At 40.9% G+C, this 22,699-nt stretch overlaps 1 protein-coding gene across 2 annotated transcripts in view; it reads right to left on the bottom strand.

Annotated features, from left to right (window-relative positions):
• Nucleotides 1-2,024: 2,024 nt before the first annotated feature.
• The window catches only part of LOC127656535 (mitogen-activated protein kinase kinase kinase kinase 2-like), a 37,821-nt gene continuing 17,146 nt past the window's right edge, over nucleotides 2,025-22,699 (bottom strand). Inside the window, exons 15-32 of one of the 2 annotated variants that reach the window (XM_052144908.1) lie at nucleotides 20,092-20,138; nucleotides 19,965-20,000; nucleotides 19,736-19,769; nucleotides 19,485-19,638; nucleotides 19,228-19,397; nucleotides 17,048-17,089; nucleotides 16,753-16,837; nucleotides 16,495-16,574; nucleotides 16,159-16,219; nucleotides 15,119-15,242; nucleotides 14,953-15,011; nucleotides 14,706-14,809; nucleotides 14,006-14,189; nucleotides 13,178-13,246; nucleotides 13,002-13,088; nucleotides 12,762-12,832; nucleotides 12,539-12,594; nucleotides 2,025-4,933 (exon numbers count right to left, since the gene is read on the bottom strand). In XM_052144908.1, coding sequence (XP_052000868.1) covers nucleotides 4,846-4,933; nucleotides 12,539-12,594; nucleotides 12,762-12,832; nucleotides 13,002-13,088; nucleotides 13,178-13,246; nucleotides 14,006-14,189; nucleotides 14,706-14,809; nucleotides 14,953-15,011; nucleotides 15,119-15,242; nucleotides 16,159-16,219; nucleotides 16,495-16,574; nucleotides 16,753-16,837; nucleotides 17,048-17,089; nucleotides 19,228-19,397; nucleotides 19,485-19,638; nucleotides 19,736-19,769; nucleotides 19,965-20,000; nucleotides 20,092-20,138 — 1,551 coding nt within the window. In that variant the 3' untranslated portion in view covers nucleotides 2,025-4,845. Of the gene's footprint in view, nucleotides 4,934-12,538; nucleotides 12,595-12,761; nucleotides 12,833-13,001; nucleotides 13,089-13,177; nucleotides 13,247-14,005; nucleotides 14,190-14,705; nucleotides 14,810-14,952; nucleotides 15,012-15,118; nucleotides 15,243-16,158; nucleotides 16,220-16,494; nucleotides 16,575-16,752; nucleotides 16,838-17,047; nucleotides 17,090-19,227; nucleotides 19,398-19,484; nucleotides 19,639-19,735; nucleotides 19,770-19,964; nucleotides 20,001-20,091; nucleotides 20,139-22,699 lie in introns of those variants that run through there. The other variant, XR_007972177.1, reaches the window with a different exon arrangement.

The raw sequence follows: 22,699 nt of genomic DNA on the forward strand, positions 1-22,699 counted from the left end.
TTTGTCACCATTTTCTTGGTAATAAAAGACAAATAGGGCATGCATTTGAAGTTATTTTCCTTTGCTTCCCACAACACATTTTAGACATGTCAGTCACCAGATACAGTAAACAGACAATTAATAAATGTATCAATTTCACAATATAGGCCAGTGGTAAATCTCATAAACAGACTGGTTCCCATTTCACAAAAAGCGCCCCGTAATAAACTGGTTGCACTTGTTTCCTTTAAGTGCTATTTCTACTTGATCTGACCCTTTAAAAATGACTTTTGTTGGTGCACTCAGGATGTAATTAATTCAGGTTGATTTAGTCATAAACAATATATGATGATAATAATAACTAATAATATGAATAATATTTTGGACTTGTTACAACATGAAGCACATTTTTAGGTTACCTGACAATATTTCTTTTAATAGTGTACTCCAAAGAAACTCTCAAAAGTTAAATGTATTTTTTTCTAAATGTAATACCAATGTTCTTGTAAATTAGAAAATTCACTAAATCATTCAGCATGAATCAAGAATTAGAGAATTATTGACCAATTAACTGTAAAATCAGAATTTAACTATGTATGTGTTTAATTTACTGGTGGAAAAATCTTCTCAAAGACAATTATATACTGACACTGGAAACAAGCGACTAAAATATTTATAATATATTTTCTAGAAGTGATCTATAAAATATAGCATTCCTTACTTTTTTAGGGTTATATACATTTTGCTTTTAACTCGTTATTAAATGTTATTAAACAAATGTAATTGAAGTTTACATTTTTTTTTTCAAAACGTTTTACCTTCTAGATAAATAATAAATAAATCAAATATTACACATAAAACACAGCACATAGTGTTTTTGAACTTGCAACAAATCTAAAAACACTTTTTTGGTTTTGAAGGTCTGCATTTGAAAACTGTTTGTAGTTTGTCTTGTTTTCTTTAAGATGGCCATCAGACAAGACCACCAACCACATCAGAACCATATATAGTAAGTGTGAAAAACAGGTCACAGTTCGAGGACTAGCCTGTGTGTATATGTGAGAGTTAGTGAGCTAAATTATGACACTGTTGTTGAAAGTGTTCTGCGGCCACAGTGTTAATTCATCGGAAAGAAAATATGCAGCAGACCTCTGTACGTCAATAAACATGTTCTGCCCTGCAAGTGTGGGTGGGTGTCTATGTGACTATGTGGAAAAAAATACCTGCATAAAAATATATAAAATTTTCCCAGATATTATTAAATGAGGCTATATACATTTAAAATAATTCTATACTTTGCATTTGACAGCCCTATATCTGACAAATATGCTGTTACAAACTATAAGGCAAGCATTTTACATATTTACAGCATGATATTGTCATTTGACTTGAGTTTATTAAGAAATCTGTGGTTGTGACTGTACATTTAAAATGTATATATAGTAGATATATTCAAAATATAATAACACTTTATTTAATAAGTAATTATTATAAAAGTCCATTTGTATCATTGTAATAATAGGTTACATGATTTCTTAGGTTACAGCTCCTCCCTGAGGATGCACTTGAAAAATTATTTCAATATCAAACTTGAGATCATGAAACCAATAAAAAGATGAACTCAAACTAAATATTTACATTTTTAATTGTTTCTTCAGAGGGTAATTATGAAATGTACTATGGTTAATTAGCTTATTATAATAACGAATGTTTTTTCTGTCCAAATTAATGTCCACTTACTCTAGAGACAGTACCTTGATGGTGATCAAGCAACTAGCAAATCAAGCACAGTGTAGTCAGAGACCTTAGAAAAGGTTTGCTTTCTTGGCCAAATATAATACTGTAGATTCACAATGATAGGGGGAAAGCCAAGAAGCCATCAAGGGCTTCCATTAAAGAAGAGATGATACAAAAAAACTTACATTTTCCATACTTCAAACACCATGAGGCCAGTGGTCTTAAAAGTAAACATAATTGCAACATTATTGCCTTAAATTAAATCGCAAAACAGCATAATATGGGACAATTACACAAGATGGTGCAAACAAATCATCCCATTTGCTCTTCCATTCCCTGTATTGTCACAAGGCAGTTTAATGAACAAGTTAATCAATCTAAGGCAGAGACTATTTTGCAGAGATGGGCCATTTCTATTAAAATGAATGGGAAAAATTGAAATGCCCAATGGTCAACGGATGTAGAAAGGAATTCCCCACTTCCCGCCATGTTTTAGATTTGGACATCGCCTGTCAATCAACTCTAGAACCAGCATGCACATTAGCTATACAATCCTGGAAAATTGAGGGGGGCTCTTTTTATGTAATCTGTGGTAAAGAAGCACATTTTATGATATCAGTGTTGTCAGGTTTTACTGTTGATTTGAAATATGTTCTTTGATCATAATCTTGATCAACCCTTTAGGAGATTTCGGTCTTTCCCCATTCAAGTAGATAGGAGCTGCACTTTCATGACTGGAAATATCTTCCCTGCAGCATTTCAAAGATGGCCGACTGGCTTAAAAGTCTTTGCCTAAGGACATGACTAATAAGACATATGGTAAAGCTTGTATCAGCACGGTATCAGTTTATTATTATTATAGTCCATTCATTACAAAATTAACACATTATTTCTTAACTTAAAGGCAGATGCTTAATCCAACACACATTAATCCACATTGAGTTACAAAGGAATTTTATCAGAGTACATCAACAACAACAAAAAAAAAAACACCTTTAGAGGGACAATCAAAAGTGCCAAGGTATCAGGCTTTACTTTCTGTACCCTCAAAATGTGTACCTTAAGTATTCTTTTTTGGGATTTGCACTCAAGTGCAAACGGAATACTTGCACTTTTACTTAATAACATTTCCCCCCAAAAAACTCCTTTTCCTCCTTACAATTTTATTCTAACTTGAAAAGTACTCATTGCAATTTTGCCACCTTTTCACTGCATCCGACAAACGACAGATGACATACAAGAGGTCAGTCTTTTCGAATACAGTGTCACACAGCAGCTGTATAGAGTTCCGACCATCTGCAGAGGCGTAATTTCGGATCTGATTTGAGCTTTGGATAGGATGAAATATTTGTGCGACAAGACCATATGTGACCGCCCGACTGAATGCAATGTATTCATTAAAAAATATGAGCACGAAGTGATGTTTATATAGTTCAGAGTGATGTATATAAACACACACACACACATATATATATATATATATATATATATATATATATATATATATATATACACACACACACACACACACATATATACACAAAGATCCCCCATTTAGCCTTAACAGACTGTAGGGGCAAGTGCTGTTAGCAAGCACCTATGAATCCAGGATGTGTTGAGTGACTCCAGCCAGGTTTTTCTAAGCAACCAAATTGGCCTGGTTGCTTGGGGTGGTAGAGTCACATGGGGCAACCTCTTCGTGGTTGTGATTATGGGTTCTTGCTCTCAATGGGGCATGTGGTAAGTTGTGCGTGGATCGTGGAGAGTAGCATGAGCCTCCACATGTGGAGTGTCACATTTCATGCACAACGAGCCACGTGATAAGATGAGCGGATTGACTGTCTCAGAATCGGAGGCAACTGAGGCTTGTCCTTCACCACCTGGATTGAGGCGAGTAACCGCACCACCACGAGAACCTACTAAGTAGTGGAAATTGGGCATCCCAAATTGGGAGAAAAGGGGATAAAAAAGTGTTTGGGTGTTTTTAATTATGAATTTCATTGAATTCATCTGCTCAACAGCAAGGTTTGGTAGCAAACCTCAGAAAACAATTATTCAAAGAATGTTGCTTTCTTCAAAGAAGAATGTTTTGAATGTTTTTTATCTTTCTCTATGTCTCAAGGGGCTGGGGGCTCTGACATCACAATTCGTGGGTGCATTCTCCCATGCAATGAACATTGCATGACTGGCAACATTTTTGCCCAAAAAAATTACATTCCAAGTCTCAGGGCAGTTCCGAAATGAAACGTCCACTGTGTGGTGTTAAAAAAGAGTGACATGTTCTCCCGAACAGATGAGGTTTTTAACCTTAAAGGTCTTGAGGTTTTTAATGTTCTATCAAGATTTAAATCAACAAAACCTACCTACCTCCCTACCCTAAACCTTAAACCTAAACCTATCCAATAGAGTCAGAAAAAGCAAATGTGAGATGAAAAACTAATTCTGAAGCAACCATGTATTTTTCTGGTGCTTCTATGACATTTTCGGCTTACATGTCCACTCGCGTGCTCATCAGGACTCGTACCCCAGTCCTTTGTATCGCTTTGTAAATGTAGTTGTTTATGTAATACAAACTTAAAATTCGTCATGCGCTAGACTAAAAGTGCTTTGAGTTCATAAGATAGCATTGTGCGAGGAACAGAGTGAGAAGTTTGTGTTTATGAACTGATAATCTGCTGTTTTACTTGTGATTTTAATGAATGGGTATAAAATTAATTGTTGTTTTAGCGCCTCTAGTGTTCAATCCACCAGGAAATTGCAGTATTTCTTACAACAGGCCACATACAAATTATTTTGCATACATTTTGTTATTATATCACAAGGTTGCAAATGCCACTGGGGGAGAAATATGACAGTCTTCGGTTACAGTACAAAGGTGACTTAACAAACCAGTCATCCAACATCCTCTCTCACACAATCTCCTCTCTTGATTTCATTCTAGCTTGGAAAAAAGTAAATTTTTTAATATTTAAGTACAATTTACTGTGAATAATTTTTTACTTTCACTCAAGAATGTTTTTGGCTGCATACTTGGTGTTTTAATTTAGTAACAATTTTACTCAGCATCCATACTTTCACTTAAGTATAATTACTGAGTACTTTTTACACCCGTGGTCCTCTGGGATTTCCTCAGTAGCTGCTCTCGTGGCCAGTCAAAATGTATAAATTACTAGTGGCTGAAGGGTTTTCAGTCGGGGTGCTTTGTAAAACAATGTCTCTGTAAAACAAGATTTGAGGAAAGTAAACAAATAAATTAACGAGATAAATTCAATGTTTATTCACATTAAATGAATGTTACGCTCTATCGACAGATTACCACAGAGAATGATTTCATCCCTCTACTTTTTAAAAAAAATTGCAAAAATCGCAGTTACAGCAACCTACTTACAATGGAAGTATACAGGGCCAAGCAATAAACATTCAAATACAAATTGTTTCTAAAGTAAAGCAACAATACTTTTTAAGTGTTTACATTATACATGTTAACACAAGACTAGTGTGATAACATTGCATACTGACCTTATCTGTGTTACTGTATACATTACTTTGAAATATCATATCATGACCACGTAAAGCCAGTAAACCTGATAACTTTCACTTGATACATGCAAGGATACCAGAAAGGGTCTATTTACATGGAGCAAACATCACTCACAGGAATTACTTCTGTAAAACTAGAAGTTCTTCCACCTAGAAAATTACTCTCACCTCAAAAAGAACGATTCCGCAAACTTTACAGTTCAAATAAAAAGCAGGTTTTTACTGAATAATTACAGTTCCCCTTCTGTCGCTCTCTCCACGTTGTGTCGGAGAAGCGACACTAGGGGTCTCTCTTGAGCGCCGATATTCACCTCTGATCTATTGAAAAGGGCCAATGGGAGTTGGCAGTCAGTATTTGCATACCCCACCCCCGGACATACGGGTATTTAAGCGGGGCAAATGCAGGAGTTCATTCAGAAATTTCTTCGAAACCGATGGTCTGTCTGCAGTTGCTGCGAGTTTACACACCACTATAAAACGTTCCTGTTTCCTCGGATCTTGACGGCACACAACAGCGGCTTTCTCCTTCACTTTGCACGGCGTGCATTGTTGCCCCTGAGCGCTTCGACAGCGCAGACACACATACACACTGTGTATATTAAAAGAGTTATTTTCCTTAAAAGAGTAAATTTCTCTAAAAGAGCAAACACAGCGGCGTTGAACGTCCTTTTCAGGACGCGTCTTTCTGAAGATGCCTTTCCGCCCCTGTGTAGTTTTTGGAGGCGGTGATTTCTCCCCACCTCTGACGGTCATAAAACCGCCTGGCGTACCTGGGTTCGCGAAACACGCAGGCAGCGTTTTTATGAATGGTCTATGTTTTCAGTACGAAAACATAGCCATGACAGCATTGCGGTCGTAGGCTTTCTCTTGTAGTGAGAGAGCCACTTCAGCCGCCCCGCGCCTCGCCTCCTTCCCACAGGATTGAGGCAGGCGCCGTGGCGATGAAAACGATCTGGGGTCAATGGCGGGCTGCGTTCGCCGGGTGAACCCCTTGAAACCCCCGCCTCCCGGCACGCTTGCTGTTTTCCATCTGGGCTCGGGATGAGCATGCTCTCCAATGGGTTATGTTTTCAGCCTGAGAACATAGCTGCAGCAGCGTTGCGATCTCTGCTTTCTTGTGAGGAAGAAAGCCACTTCAGCCGCCCTCTGCTCCTCGCCTCCTTCCTACGGGATTGACGCAGGTGCCGCGAGCGATGAAGATGATCCCTGGATAATGGCGGGCTGCGTTTCGCCGGGTAAAAACCGCTCAAAACCCCCCGCCCCCCCCCCTTGCACGCTTGCTTGCTTCCCTCACGAGCTTGGGATAAGCGCGGTCCGCCTAATGGCCGGCCGCCCGGTCCCTGGAGCTCCCGGACATTGGATGACGACATCACCGTTGCATCGGAGAGCGTCACTCGCCTGGGCCGCCACCTACGGGTCTGCTTGCCCAGTCTGAGCCTGATGCATGGAGATCTGCTATGCTTCCCCGGGCTTGATGATTCACGGGCTGGTGCGCCGCCCACAGCCGCGCCCCCCCGTTCCTTCCCGGACATGCACGACGAGCTGAGCGAGCCAAGCTCCCTCCCTCCTCCGCTCTCACTACCCTCAGCGGTAGAACGGTCCCAGACCGCTCCCCCCCTGCATGCCATGGCCCCTCCCTGCAAGTCCACCGGGCCAAGGCACTTCAAGATTTGTACTTGGGTAGTCCTGTTCTTGACGTGCTGCAGGAACTGCACTCGGACAGGCGATGTCCACCCTCGTGGTCCAGAAACACAACAAATGGACTGGATCTGGTCGTAGTACAGGAGGTAGACAAAGCACGCTTTCTCAAAACTCTCCAGTCTCCCAGCTCCATTCGGCGACACCACCTGACGACTCCACCCAGCAGTCCTCAGTGGTGAAGAAACAGAGCGGAGGCCAGGTCACACGTCCTGCCCGCCCGCCAAACCTGCCGCCAGGGGCCATGCCCTGTCTGCTGCGCCGAGGTGTTCTCCTGTGGCTTTCAAGGAAGAAAGGAAGTGGTGCTCCTTTCAACGAGCGAGGCGGGCCTAGCTCTCAGCCCCACGTTGAGCTCCCCGCAGAAAGAGGGCGCCCCTCGTCTCACGGACCCCTCCAGGACCCGGAAGGCTCCCAGGCGCTCCTGAGGCGACCGACCCAGAGGCGTTAGCTCCGGAGGTGGTAAGACCTCTCCGTTCCCGGTGGAGGGCCGGGAGAAGAATCCTTTGTTTTTACATTTTCCACATTCTCAATAATAGAGCTATTTCCTTTGCCTCTGGGTCACCTGGCCCGCAAATGCCATTCTCACGGCAATCTGCTTTCAGATTACGACAGTCCGGTACACGGACGCGGCGATCCGCCTTCCGCCTGCCCACGACTGTCCCCGGCCGGCCGGTTCAGGCGACTCCAGAGGGCGCCAGCATCAGACCTCCTCCTCAGTCACGAACCCGCCCCTGCCGGTGCTGCGAGCAAGGTAAGTGCTTTGAGTCTATTCCCAGCACCTCAGCCTCAGGCACAGCGAAGCCGCCCGACGCTGCATTACCTGTTCCGCCCGCTGCAAGGCCCGCCGGTACGTCCAAAATACTCGTCCCTTTGGTGCCCCTAGCGTAGAGCTGGGAAGCGTGGCTTTACGCTTCCCAACGCATCACGCTGGCTGCACCGGACCATTCGACTTCGGTTACGCAATTCAGTTTGCCCGGTTCCGCCCCCATTCAGGGACGTCCGCGAAATCCACGACCCTCTTAGCCAAGAGCGCGGTAGAGCCCGTCCCTCCAACCGAAATGAGGAAGGGTTTCTACAGCCCTTACTCGTTGTACCCAAGAAAGGCGGCTTACGACCAATCCTGGACCTGCGAGTTTTCAATCGGGCCTTGTTTAAACTCCCGTTCAAGATGCTCACGCAGAGAAATATTCTGGCTGGCGTTCAGCATCTAGATTGGTTCGCAGCGGTAGACCTGAAGGGCGGCGTACTTCCACGTCTCAATTCTGCCACGACACCGACCCTTCTTACGGTTCGCGTTCGACGGCCAGGCGTTTCAGTACAAAGTCCTCCCCTTCGGCCTGTCTCTGTCCCTCGCATCTTCACGAAGATCGCAGAGGCGACCCTTGCCCTGCTACGAGTAGCCGGCATCTGCAGAGACCAGGTGCTCCGGCACCTCAGCCGCTGGGGCTTCAGGTCAACTGGGAAAAGAGCAAGCTCACTCCGGTTCAGAGCATCTCTTTTCTCGGGTTGGAGTTAGACTCAGTCTCAATGACAGCACGTCTCACGCAGCGGCGTGCTCAGTCGGTGCTGGACTGCCTCGCTTCCTTCAAGCCAGGCACAGCGGCCCCTCTAAAACTTTTCCAGAGGCTCCTGGGGCATATGAGCGTCCTCCTGGCGGTCGCGCCACTGGGGTTGATGCATATGAGACCACTCCAGCACTGGCTCCAGACTCGAGTCCCGAGACAAGCATGGCACCACGGCACGCATCGGGTAAGGATCACCCCGCCTGCCTCAAAACACTCCGACCCTGGACAGACCTCTGCTTTTTACGGGCAGGAGTGCCCCTGCAGCAGGTGTCCCGATGCGTCCTGGTCACGACCGACGCCTCCGGTCCGGGTGGGGTGCCGTGTGCAGTGAGCGCGCAGCAGCGGGCCGTTGGAAAGGGGCCCGCTGCGTTGGCACATCAATTGCCTGGAGTTGCTGACCGTCCTTCTTGCTCTCAGGAAGTTCCTCCCGTTAGTTCGGGACAAACATGTCCTCGTGAGATTGGACAGCACCACGGTGGTGGCGTACATAAATCGCCAAGGCGTATGCTCCGCCACATGTCACAACTTCGCCGCCGTCTCCTCCTATGGAGCCAGCAGTGACTCAAGTCGCTGCGCGCCACTCACATCCCGGCAAGCTCAAACATCATAGCGGACGCTATCACGACAACGCCTGCCCGGCGGGAGTGGAGGCTTCACCCCAGTCGGTCCAGCTGATTTGGGAACGGTTTGGCAAGGCCCAGGTAGACCTGTTTGCCTCCCAGGAAACCTCCCACTGCCCGCTCTGGTACGCCCTAACAGAGGCTCCCCTCGGGACAGACGCACTGGCACACAGCTGGCCCTCGGGGCTGCGCAAGTGCACATTTCCCCCAGTGAGCATTCTTGCACCGGTGCTGTGCAAGGTCAGGGAGGACGAGGAGCAAGTCACGTTAGTGGCCCCCTACTAGCCCACTCGGACCTGGTTCTCGGAACTCAAGCTTCTCGCGACAGCTCCTCCCTGGCAAATTCCCCTGAGAAAGGACCTCCTCTCTCGCGCGCCCAGACCTCTGGAACCTCCACGTCTGGTCCCTGGACGGGAGGCGGAAGAGCTAGCCGGCTTACCGGTGACTGTTGTGAATACAATCAACCAAGCCAGAGCCCCTTCTACCAGGCACCTTTACGCCCTAAAGTGGCGCTTGTTCACAGATTGGTGTTCTTCCCGAACTGAAGACCCGCAGAGGTGTGCTATCAAGTCTGTGCTCCTATTCCTACAGGAGAGGCTGGACAGGAGGCTGTCCCCGTCCACCCTCAAGGTGTGTGCTGCCGCCATTGCCGCCCACCACGATCCTGTAGACGGCAAGTCTTTGGGCAAGCACGACCTGATCCTCAGGTTCCTGAAAGGTTCCCGGAGGTTAAATCCCTCCCGGCCAGGCCTAGTTCCCTCCTGGGATCTCTCGGTAGTCTTGGCAGGACTCCAGAGACCCCCCCTCGAGTCGCTTGAATCAATTGGACTCAGGGCCCTCTCTCTTAAGACGGCCCTGCTGATCGCGTTCGCCTCTATCAAGAGGGTCGGGGACCTGCAAGCGTTCTCTGTCAGCGACACTTGCCTGGAGTTCGGTCCGGCAGATAAGTCTGTGATCCTAAGACCGCGACCGGGCTATGTGCCCAAGGATCAAACCACACCATTCCGAGATCAGGTAGTGAACCTGCAAGCGCTGCCCCAGGAGGAGGCAGACCCAGCCCTTTCGTTGCTGTGTCCAGTGCGCGCCCTGCGCATTTACCTGGACCGCACACAGAGCACCAGACGCTCTGAGTAGCTCTTTGTCTGCTTTGGGGGACGGCAGAAAGGGAATGCCATCTCCAAACAGAGGCTCGCCCACTGGGTTGTCGATGCCATCACACTGGCTTATCACACCCAGGCCATGCCCCTACCCTTGCGGGTCCGAGCTCACTCAACAAGGGGTGTTGCGTCCTCGTGGGCACTGGCCAAGGGCACCTCCCTAGCAGACATCTGTAGAGCCGCGGGTTGGGCAACACCCAACACCTTTGCAAGGTTTTACAACCTCCGCGTTGAGTCGGTTGCGTCTCGTGTTTTCTCAGGTCCGAGCCCGTAGAACTTCGGTAACACGTGAACCGACCGGCGGGTGGATCGCTTGCGCTCAGCGCCTTTTCCTGACGTCAAGGTTAAGTAGTGCGCCTTTTCCCAGGGCTCCCACTCGAAGTCGGGACCCTGGTCGATTCCTCCCCAGCCCTCCGAGTCTGCGGTTCAGCGGAGGAACTCGCCGACCCAAGCCACTGCGGGTATCCTGATGGCTACCCTGTACTGGTATAGGTGCTCCACAGGTAAAGTAGAAGTGTGCGGACTCCCCTGTGTGTATTTCCACGGTTCTGTCTCCTTACTGAGCGGACCCCGTGTCTCCCTTAGGCAGTTACAGCTGCCCGGTCGTCGTGCTGTAGCAACTCCCCTTCGAGGCTGGGATCTACCACCGCACCATACTTTCCACATGAGCCCTAAGGCGGCCGTGTGGCGTGTCTACCACTTTTCCTCCCCAAGAAAAAGGGCAGGTGTGGTCTCCGCAGGGTCTGGGAAGACCCCTTCCCTATATGTGTGTAAGGGCCCGGCCGTGATTGCTCTATGCGAGAAACATAGAGAGAAAGAGGCCCAGCCAGGCTGGCCCGTTCCCATGTTGGCAAACATCGCCTTGTTCCCCTCCCAGGGTAACTAGAAGGATCCCGATGTTCTTATGGGGCATTGGGGAAGGGTACGTGCAGCCAGGTACAGACGATGCGCGGCACTGGATGAAATCCCTGCCCGCCTCTGTGTCGGCGGTTCTGCTTTTAAACCCAACGACACGTTGTGTCTTTCCTCCGCCATGTCGCTGAACCGAGCCACTGTTGTGGCCGGACAATTTCCGGCTCCTCAGAAAAATCCTGAATGAACTCCCGTATTTGCCCCGCTTAAATACCCGTATGTCCGGGGGCCGGGTATGCAAATACTGACTGCCAACTCCCATTGGCCCTTTTCAATAGATCAGAGGTGAATATCGGCGCTCAAGAGAGACCCCTAGTGTCGCTTCTCCGACACAACGTGTCGTTCCCTCCCTCGGGGAACGGAGGTTACATACGTAACCAAACGTTTTTCTCAATCGCTTTGGCTCATGTTTTTAAACAGTCTTAACATTCTCTAAACTGTAAGTGCAATTGTCCCAACTGTTTTATGGGACATCACATCTCTATTGCATGTCTGCAAAATGCAGTAACTCACCCAAAACATTTAATTCATGCTTCAAAACCAAGTTATTGTGTCAGTAAATTGGCCAATGCCACCAAAATGAAAGGTTTTTTTGTCATTGTGTGAGCCGCACTGGATGTTTTTCACCATGGCAGTCAACCCTGGACATTTTTGTTATATACAAATTTAATTTTTCTACTTTTGTTGTTGACACTGACTGTTTACTGTACTGTACAAGAATGTAAGGTTTGTCTAGCTGAATGCCATTGTGTATCACACTGAGCTTTTTAGATACCTATTTCAACAGTAGGTAAAAGTTTACTAGGAAAAGTCAATACTGTACAATACTGTAGTACACCGAAAAAGGACATGCACATTTGTATGTATGCAGTAAATTTATATTTTCAGGTCCATTTTTACACATTTCTTACATGTAAAGTCATTTTTAGTGAACAGAATATTCACACAAAATGACATCTATAAAAAACAGCAACATTGAAAAATCCTGCTGGTGAGATTTGAACTTACTGTTTTGAAAACAATTCTCATTCAAGAGTTGTGCCAAAGCAATTGAGAAAAACTGTAATATACAGTAAGTGCATTAACACAAATGCAAGCTAAATTTTTCTGCTTTTAAACCCTCTGGAAAAACAATTGTTGCTTAAAATATATATATATATATATATATATATATATATATATATATATATATATATATATATATATATATATATATATATATATATATATATTTTATTATTATTATCTGCTGTTTAAAGAGGATAACTTTGAACATGGAACATTCCTTTAAAAGGAAAAACAGTGTGAGACAAAGGAAGAGAGAGAATACCTGTGTGTGCCTAAAACTTTAAACACTCTGCTTTCGTCTGTGATTTCCTGTGTTGTCTATGAAGACACATGAGAATGAATTAAGAATTATGACCAAAATCTCTAATCCACAGTAACTATTATACTGTAGCTACTAACTCACAAAAGATGACAATATGTACCATGCATGGATCATAATACACTCAATACACAACAACAGACAACACTTCATCACGATCCCTCACCTCACAGTTGTGAAGACTGCACCCTTTAAGCCCATGTTTCCAGAATGCTAAAAAAGTTTCTTCTAAACAAACTGTTGAAAAACAACACATTTCAATTACATAAAATAACTTAAGTCACTTGTGCAACTAGTTTGTGCTTTTATTTGTTTTTATAATATAATAATATTTAATCAAATATAATATGTAATATAATATAATATAATATATTCCATGTTAGGTTTGTTCAGTCTGATGACTTACCTAAAGTCTCAATAGGGAAGTTAAACTCCAATTCAGATGCTAACTCCTTGCTCGGGACACCCTGCATATTGACAATTTTCACTGTTTCTGGAAGATGACAGCGAAGATCAACTGATTTAGAATATAAGTAATATGTGAATGGCTTATTACTTAACTCATTGATACATCATACGTACTTTCCAGTGCGATCAAGACTGTGTCTCTATCCAGCTGTGTAACTTGTACAGCCCTTATTGGCTCACTGTCTAAGAAAGGAAAAGACAAAAATCACACATTCACACACTTTAAAGTCAAATTAACCCTTTAATCCTGCTGTGAAAAAACAATTATCAAAATATGAATAACTATAATCTTCACCAACACACAATAGGTATTGTTTTAAAGCTTAGAATCTATACTTTACAAAGCACGTAGGCATTATTAATAATAATTTATTAATAATTTTGCACTGAAATGATGTAGAATGTTTTCCAGCATCATGATACACTAAACCAATAATATTAGAATTCAGATCACTGCAACCAGAAGTGGAAGTCATCCAAATATGGGCAGAGAGGATTGTTCACTCTAATTACATATGGCCACCAGGAGATGGCGCAGAGTTCGTTTCTTTAAAATGATAGCAAACAACTTTTGTTTGTTGTAATTTTTGGCATGCAATTGAAACAGGAAATCTTCAAAAACACCTTCAGAGCTTAAAGTGTTAAAGTCAGCAGGCCTATATGGAATCTGCAAATGTTTTCCACATTTCTTCAATGATTGTGAGAGAAAATATGTGGAATTCTGCACAAAGGATTTTAATATAATAAAATATTTTACACAGCAAGAGAGTATTACTCTTAATAATAGCTGAAAGCATGATCGACTTTGAAAAAAAACATGCAAGGTGCAATGGGTGTAGAATTTTGGTTATTCTCAAGCCCCCAATCTGTGCAGGTTTGAATTAGTAATATGCCTGTTTTAATGTATCTACATGCTTTACAAACAAGTGGGGGTTCACCTACCTGCCTGAGGGTTTGGCATGCCATTTAGGTGGATAATGTCAAACTTTAGCTGTTGCTCATTTTGCTGATCATAATTTCTAAGGGGACATTCCCATACACCCACACAGAGCTGAGGAAGCTCATCGGTCATTAACACAAGAAGCTCAAAGATGGGCAACGGGTCTGGAAGGGGCACCGCTATGTGCTTCCATGAGAAAATGAGAAGAAAAAAAACTTGAAGAAATTTTTTTTTAATGAGAAATGTAGTTTAATTATAATATTACAATTATAAATAAATATTATTATACACGTTTACAGTAGAGAAATAACTGTTGTTTATTAGTTTTGATCAGTGCCTTATATCTTATATCCGAAATTGTGCATTGTGCATATAATGTATCTGTATTTTTATCTGTACATTCTATCTATGCATCCATCCATCTATCCATTCAGCCTATTGAGGGGGGGGGCATGTGATAACTTTGAAATTAACTGGTTTTATTCACTGAATCACCCTGAACACACCACATTACACCAACAAATTTATTTTAAGGGTTAAATCAGGTAGAAATATAGAAGCTCTTTAAGGAAATCAATCTATCTATCTGTCTGTCTATCTACCATCATAAAACAATGCAGATATATTTGTACTCCACAAAAGCAAGCAGACAATATGTTGCATATATGAACAAAAGTCAAGTAAAGCTGAGAAGTGTATTACCTTCAGGTGCATGAACTTCTGCAGAGGTTCATACCACAAAAGCAGAACAAGTCCAGAGGGAACAGCAGCGCATAGGAATGTACTGTCTGTGTATGGATTACGAGCTAATGAAGAGAGAAGAAATATTTCATGTAAAATAATTTGATTCATGACATTTGATTCATGGTTTTTGCTTATTGTAGCCCATTCTATGAAGCTAGAACAAGAATCAACATTAGTTCATTATTAGGCAGAAAATCATCCTCACCTACACTGCACTTTCGACAGCCCTTAGTGTCTGGGATTTTCACAGACACAGCAAATTTCCTGAGAAAAAATATTTTTGAGTTTAAGATGAGATGAACAGCATTTAACAATAATTTGAGTTATTAAGTAAAAAATGTCAGTCTCAAATTGACTTCAGTGGTAGTGACCTGTGGATGATCCGATCTGTGAACCGGTTGGTGCCGAGAGACAAGTGACTCTGTTTCCTCTGCAAGTGCCCACGTTGCTCAAACAGAGCCATTAATCTATGAGAGTAGAGCTGAGATGACTTCCCTAAGAAAATACAAATAAAAAACTGCTTTGTTGTGTGCATGTTTTGTGTAATATAAAGGAATAGTTTGAGCAAAAAATAAAATGTTATGCAGAATGTCCATGCTGCTAATTTTCATACGAAGTACAAAAAGTTCAATCTTATCTTATCTTATCGTTATACTGTATATGGCTATAAGATTGTGACAAGGTGGAGGGCGTGGCCGGGCCGTGATGGAGCATTGCCGGCGCTGAATCAGGTGATCAACAGGAGAGTGAGATAAGGGGCAGACGGAGATGCGGTGCGGGAGAGAGATAGAGACACAGGCCGCGTTGCATATGTGTCTGTGTCCTTATGTTTTTATGTTGAGTTTTTATTAAACTTTGTTTACTGTTCAGCCGGTTCCCGCCTGCTCCTTGCCCATCCTTTACCTGTTGCAAAGATCTCTTAGTGTCTTATATTCTTCTGGTTTTACAGTGTTGAGTTCCCTGAGTTTCACCGAATGGCAGTAATATTTTCACTACATTTCTTCACTAAATCTGATGTCTTTAGAAGACTTGGAATATAGCACGTAAGTTGTATGGACTTCTTTTTTAATTCAAATTTCAGTCTTTTTCTCACACAGAGCTTTGAAATGGCTTAAGAAGACTTTCAATATCTTCTTTTATGTTTTTTATTTGATATTTTTTTTTGGACCTTGACTGCCCAAGTCCCCATCCACTTTTGTTAAGTGGAAAAGAGCAACTTTGGCATTGTCCTAGACATCTCCTTTTGTGTTCCACATAAAAAAGAAAGGTTTGCGGGTTTGTTATGTCATTTTTGGATGAATTATTCTTTTAACAACCATTATGCATACAGTATGTTCATTTGACGTGAAAGTTATTTTAGAAATGTAATCTGATTGCACAGACATTTATACCTTTATAAAAATGTACATACCAGAGATGGACATTAAGATATTGTTCATGACATAAAGCCAAGTGCACCTCTGTGGAAGCAACTGCAATGGAGATCAAGAGATAAAAACATATTTACCATTAAAATAAGGTATTGTACTCTTGTTCTTGCATTTTCATAAATTAGACAAAGTCATGTATTAATTCAAATACTAAGGCATGATATTAAATGTTTGAATAATGTAAATGTAATAAAATGTTTAACACATGTGAGTTTAGGTAATGAAGGATATAATTTGAGCTTTTTATTGTTGATAATATTATCTGTCTACTGCATATTAATATACATATACAGTACAAATGTAACAGCTAACAGTACCTTTTCTAAGGTGTCTTCATGAAGCTCATTTAAGTTAAGAATGTAGACACCCTCCTCAGCCCCCAAAATTAGATACTGATCTAGAGGAAAATGATTAAAGAATCAAATATGAAATGCAATAACTCTCTGGTTCTGTTAATACTGGTACTTTTCTGTTATAACTAGTTAATTTTACTGGTTTAAAATTCTATATTTATACTGTATTAGATTTTAATTTGTTCACAGTTCAGTGTCAGAAGGATTGAAGTAAATCCGTACCTCTAGTTTTAGGAAAAACCCATGTCTCAGCACAGTTAATTTTCAATGGGCATCCATTAAAGACTTTGGTAAAACAGGCTCCCATCTAGGCATGATGAAATATTTAGAAGTTGTCATAAATACAGAAGTACATTATGAAAAACAGTCATTAATTAATTATTTGTTATTAAAATAAATATTATGTGTTATAATGCACTCTAATTTACTGTAGCAATAGCTGGGTTTAACACACTCAATACTGTTATCTAACAGGATAGACCCATTGAGGAACATGCGATTAGGTGGTTAAACTTACATAGACTTGGGGAGTGGGAGGAAGTCCATGAGAATCAGCTCTCTATGAATACAAGTTTAAAAATACAGTTTCTGTATAATCCCTTTTGTCTAAAAAAAACTTGGCAGTAATACTTTTAATGGCTCAGAAAATAAATGACAGGCTTAATGTGTACTTTCTCAAAGGGGTCATAACATAAGAATTCAAATTTTCCTTCTTTTGACATATAAGAGGTCATTACAGGGGCGGTTCTAGGGTCATTGGACATCCAGTGCTTAGCCCACAGACATCCATGACCATGTATGCATCATAATACACTGGATGCACTTTAAAATATGTTTAATAGATACATCTGCAAAAAGTCTATTTTAAAATTAAGTAAAAGTCTTTCAATATTGTTTGTTTGAGAATATAAAACCAAAAAAGCTATGCCTGAGCAAAAAAATGAGTTGGATAGAAAATATTTCAGATCTACCAACTGCTTTATTCCGCCACTGTAGACAATCCTCCGCAATCCTCCTTAATAATACTGCTCTATGCATTTATCATTTTTAATCAAACTCACTGAATACAGGCCATATGTTTAAAACCTACAATTCCAGAGCCATGTCACCAAGCTGTTATTCCTATTAGGAACCTGCCTATAGAAAATCTAAAAAATTATATAATATTCATCAACAAAAATGCATGATCACAAAGTAAGAACACCAGACTTTCCAAAAATTTAGATTAACAAACAAAAGAAAGGCACAGCTAAGGTTTCACATGTGCACAGCTGCAGCCATGGATGACAGAAAAATCTGTCCATTTCTCTTACTTGCCAATTCGTCAATCACATAATTAACTTTATATAATCTATTCTTAGTATACACAAACACATAGATACATAATACACACTCACACACACACACACATATTATAATACTTTTTACTTAATGGTTACACCACATGGCAATTTGAAAGTTTAATTATTTATTTATTTTTAGAGTTTATTTATTAATTTTGGGTGTAATTTGTCAATGACCCATAAGTAATACCTGTGAACCATTTGTCTCTAAAGCATTGAGGTAATTACATCCAAAATTTCCAATATCATTGGCAGGATCGTATGTAAATCCTTATCAATGATTGGCTAGTTTACGTGTCAATCTGTACTTCTTGTCTGATTGGGCGGTGCTTGTCAAGAGTGAATGAAGACACTGTTTGAGTAGAACAGCTGTTCTAATAAGTATTTTTTTTTTTTTTTTTACTACGTGCATGAAAACTCTGTGATTAGTATGAAGTTATAAACACATTTGGGCATTTGCTGAAACATCCAGGGCTTAAGCCCACCCCTTGCACCGCGCCTGGTTTATTGTACTATAAAAACATATTGTAAGTTTCAGAACTGAAAACTTCCTCCTACATAGAAAAAGAGCATTTATTTAAACCAAGCAGCAAAAATGTCTCGTTTGGAATTTGTGGAGTTTGTGACATCACAAGGACCAAATACATATGCATATGCAACACCTATTTTTCCGTGATTGCACCCTTGATCTCACCCACTGGTGCTCAATCAGTCATACAGGTGAAGAGAGGTGAGAGATTGTCCTGTCATGGGAGATTAATCCTAAGTGGATTTACACAGGACACTTTCATGTGCCTGACTGGATTTAAATGTTTTTTTTTACATAAACGTGCACTAGACAAATTACTTTGACCATTATCATACATCACGCTTTTAAAAGACGCAATGTCAAGTTATAACTTTAAAAATTATAGTAATCATGATTAAAGGATTTGTTTGCCCTGAAAAAATAACAATTCTGTCATTTTTACTAAAGATGAAACATATATATATTTATTCATATTTCTTTTTTTTTCCTCAAAGCACAAAGTGGCTTCAGAAATCCTGTATATATTGTACATATAATACAAAAATTTTAAGGACCCATATTATGATAATTTTAATGTGCTTTTATGTCGTTTTTGAAAGAAAGCCATATGGGTTTGGAACGACATGTATCAGAGTGATCTGAAGGTGAGTAAACCATGTCAGAATTATAATTTTTAAATAAGCTACTCATTCAAATATATTTAATGATTGACAATCCTAATAAGAACATTCATTTAGCTTAGGTGTGTTAAATCATGTGGGGTATCAGCATGTCATTTGAAGTATAAATGATTTATTTTGTTATATGTAACATTGTGTAACTCACAGAGTCTTCCATTTTCTTTCTCATGGTGCTCCACTCTGGAGAGAGAGGCATGTCTCTGCTGAGAGTTCTTGTAAGAGTCCTCTGTTGATCCTGTGTATCTTTCCCATCAGGAACACAAGGGTCACTGCACCACTGCCGCACATCCTGACTGCCTGAAATCCTTAACAGCACTGCACAGGAAATAAATAAAATATTGTTATAATGGATGTATTATGGTGAACTGACCATGTTTTGTATAGATGTACATGTAGTAATACCAGATTTTGGTACAGTGTCAGGGCACAGAGTAGCACTTGGTCGAAGCATCAGGTCTTTGTCCTCCAGATCGGAGTCTAAAGATCTCTTGGGAGGAAGTGATGCCGTAGCAGTGACGAGTGGTGGGCTGAACAGTCCACTCTTCCTTTTACTCCACTGTAATATTATAAATCATTTACATCCTTACATTAATTGTCATCTAATCATACATTTTATTTGCTCATTGTTTTTTTCTCAATTTTTTATACCATACCTCAAATGAAGACAGCCTTTTAACTGTCAAACTCCTAAAAAGAAGAGATCAAGTTGAATCAATGTAATGACAAATAAAAATCGAATTGTTATGTATAAACATTTCTCATTGTGTCATGATGTTGTGTGATATTTATTTCGTATTAGAGGACAGAAATTGCACATTTGGAACAGAATGCACATTAGGTAGGCTACAACTCCACAAGATGGTGACACAGAAAATGTCTCACCTATGCAATTCCTCCTCCACACTCTGCAGCAGACCCCTGCAGCAGTGAACATCATACAAAGTAATAGTTATGTGTAGCAGTAACAGTAAGCTGCAATAAAATTATATTTAAATGTATAAATTCTTACGGTGACTCTGGTTCATCTCCAGATATGCTCCAATCATCACAAGACCCCTAACAACATAAATATATATCAGTCTTCTTCTCAGAGATATAAATATCAATTAATGGAACAGACAAAATATTCTATTAAGTGGGATAAGATTTTGTTTGTGTATTATTTCTCTGTTTGACTGTAGGTTATGAGAATCTAATGACAATCACCACTGAGAATAATGGATAAAAAAAAATGTCAAAATGTCAAAATCTGGACACCTTACAGTGATGAGAACATGGTATAAAATGTGCTTAATAGTCATGAAAACATGTCAAGTCACAATGCTATAAATCTTAAAAGAACAGTTCACCCAAAAATGATTTAATCAGCCATATGTCATTCTAAACTCGTTTGCCTTTTTTCTCATGCAGAACACAAAACACATATGACGCACACGTCGCATGGACTTCTTTTATGATACTTTAGGGTCCTTGTTAAGCTTTAAAGTGAGGCACTATCCACCGCCTTTGTATTGAAAATATGAACCAAGCGTGCTTCTCATTTGTTGTCCTTGTTTCCTTTCCTTGCTCTGCCCACTTAGGAAACAAGGAAAGGATGGAAGGAAAGGAAACGAGGACAGAGGAATCGATGTACTGCTCACTCACGCGTCACTTCAGAGTGCCGTCGCTGCGCAGCTGCATTACATCGGGGCACTTTCCAGTATATTGTTGAAACTTGATAAATTGATATTTTCATTATAAAACGTAATAATTGAAGATGTAGAGTTAAAGTATTTGACAATTATGGTTTATTTAAACCACAAAGGTGAAGCATGAATGTTGTGTCAGATGTGAAGGGGGAGGAGAATTTATGCATGCGTCAGGTGCATAGGAAGCTCCTGAGTTTTCTTGCTCAAGCGTCCTTGGTAAGCTTCCTCCATCCTCGATCCTTGCCTCCACTTGGTGCATTTAGCTAATTGATACGTCCTTCATGATGGCGGACATGGATCGGTTTCCATGTCAAGGGCTCGAGGACGGATGAGCAAGGAAATGAGGAAGCAAAATTTAAGAAATGAGAAGCACCTCATGACATACATTAAAGGTGCACTCAGTAATTATTTGAAGTATGTCGTAGTATGGCTTACACTGACACCTAGTGGTCTGGATGCAGCATCATTCAAACACAGTTGTTTTCAGTTACCAAATCCCATTGTAGAAAGTCTATACAAACAGTCAGCCAGGATTCATTTAACCCATGAATGAAAGTGTTCATTAACAGGGCAGATACTGGGTTTAAGCAAGTTGTATTCAGCTGGTCATGTGATGCTAACAAGGCTGCTCCATGAGGTGCCCCTGCTCCATTTAGAATAAAAGAGATTTAAAATATTTCTGATATGACTGAACTCTTAATCTCACATGAGTGGTCATAATTTTATCATATGTTTCAAAATTACTATTTATTTAATTAGAAGTAAAACTCTTAAAGGCGATTTCAGTAATTTGGGGCTAATTTAAAAGGTTTTACACATTCACAAATGAATCATGTTTTTGTGAAGAGTGATCTAAATGGCGTACACTTACATGAGATGAAGGCTGTATTCATAATAGTTTTCTACAAAAAAGTGTTTTTATTATACATGGTGTGGGTTACCCCTTGAATGTGTTTCACCATGTTGAAATGAGATGGTCTTCTGTGTTTTACTAAACGTCAAAGAAGAAAATGATCGTGCTCATTGGCTGCTGCCTATGTAGATACGCATATTTATGCTTAGCGCAGTGTTTGGTGATGCGGAGCAAAAAGAATACAATGGAGAATACTTATTATCGTGCTTTAGAAGCAGAGGCAATAGGAGATTCAGTAGCTATACTGCCAAAGAAGTGAAAAATGTCTGAAACATGAAGACAGAAAGACCAACAAAGGCAAAAACCGCAAGTAAACACCGGTACGGCATACACAAGGTGGAAAGATTTGATGACAGAGATAAACTTGAGAAGTGATGCTCATGTTGCTTCTTTTTTGTTGGATAGGTAAGGAATTATCAATTGTTTAGACCACTCTCTAAAATACTTTTAGTGGAATTTTTACATTTCGTGTGTAGTCAACATATGTTAGTAATGGATAGTTTTCAACTGTATTTATAAACACAACCAGAAAGCAATGTGCCATTTTATTTTCTTTGTTATCACAGCTATAGTAAGTGGGGCCCATCTACCTCCACCTCTATTAAATGTCATTTGTTTTCATTCGTTTAGTAGCTTGGCACAGCGATTGTTGTGAATTTTGTGTAAACCATGACTTTGGTTGCTTGGAAACAAAACTTTCATGGACATGCTAAATTTGATAATCAAAAACAATTCTAATCTTTCCTTTACCATTACATTCTGTATCCCTAGATAATTTAGGTTTATTTTTTGCTAAGCAGTTCTTTAATAACGGTAATAACTGTCTTTAGAAATAATGTGAAACTTAAACAGTCTCCAAAGATTACTGATATGAGGGACAATAATAATCTGTCCAACTGTAGATGTATTTTCGCTTGAATTCTGACTTTTGTTTTTGGGCAAAGCAATTATATTATAGTAGTAATAAATAACTTTAGAAATTATGTCAAACATTTTCCAGATGCAAATTATATTCC

Source organism: Xyrauchen texanus, chromosome 2 (genome assembly GCF_025860055.1).
Source record: "Xyrauchen texanus isolate HMW12.3.18 chromosome 2, RBS_HiC_50CHRs, whole genome shotgun sequence".
NCBI lineage: Eukaryota > Metazoa > Chordata > Actinopteri > Cypriniformes > Catostomidae > Xyrauchen > Xyrauchen texanus.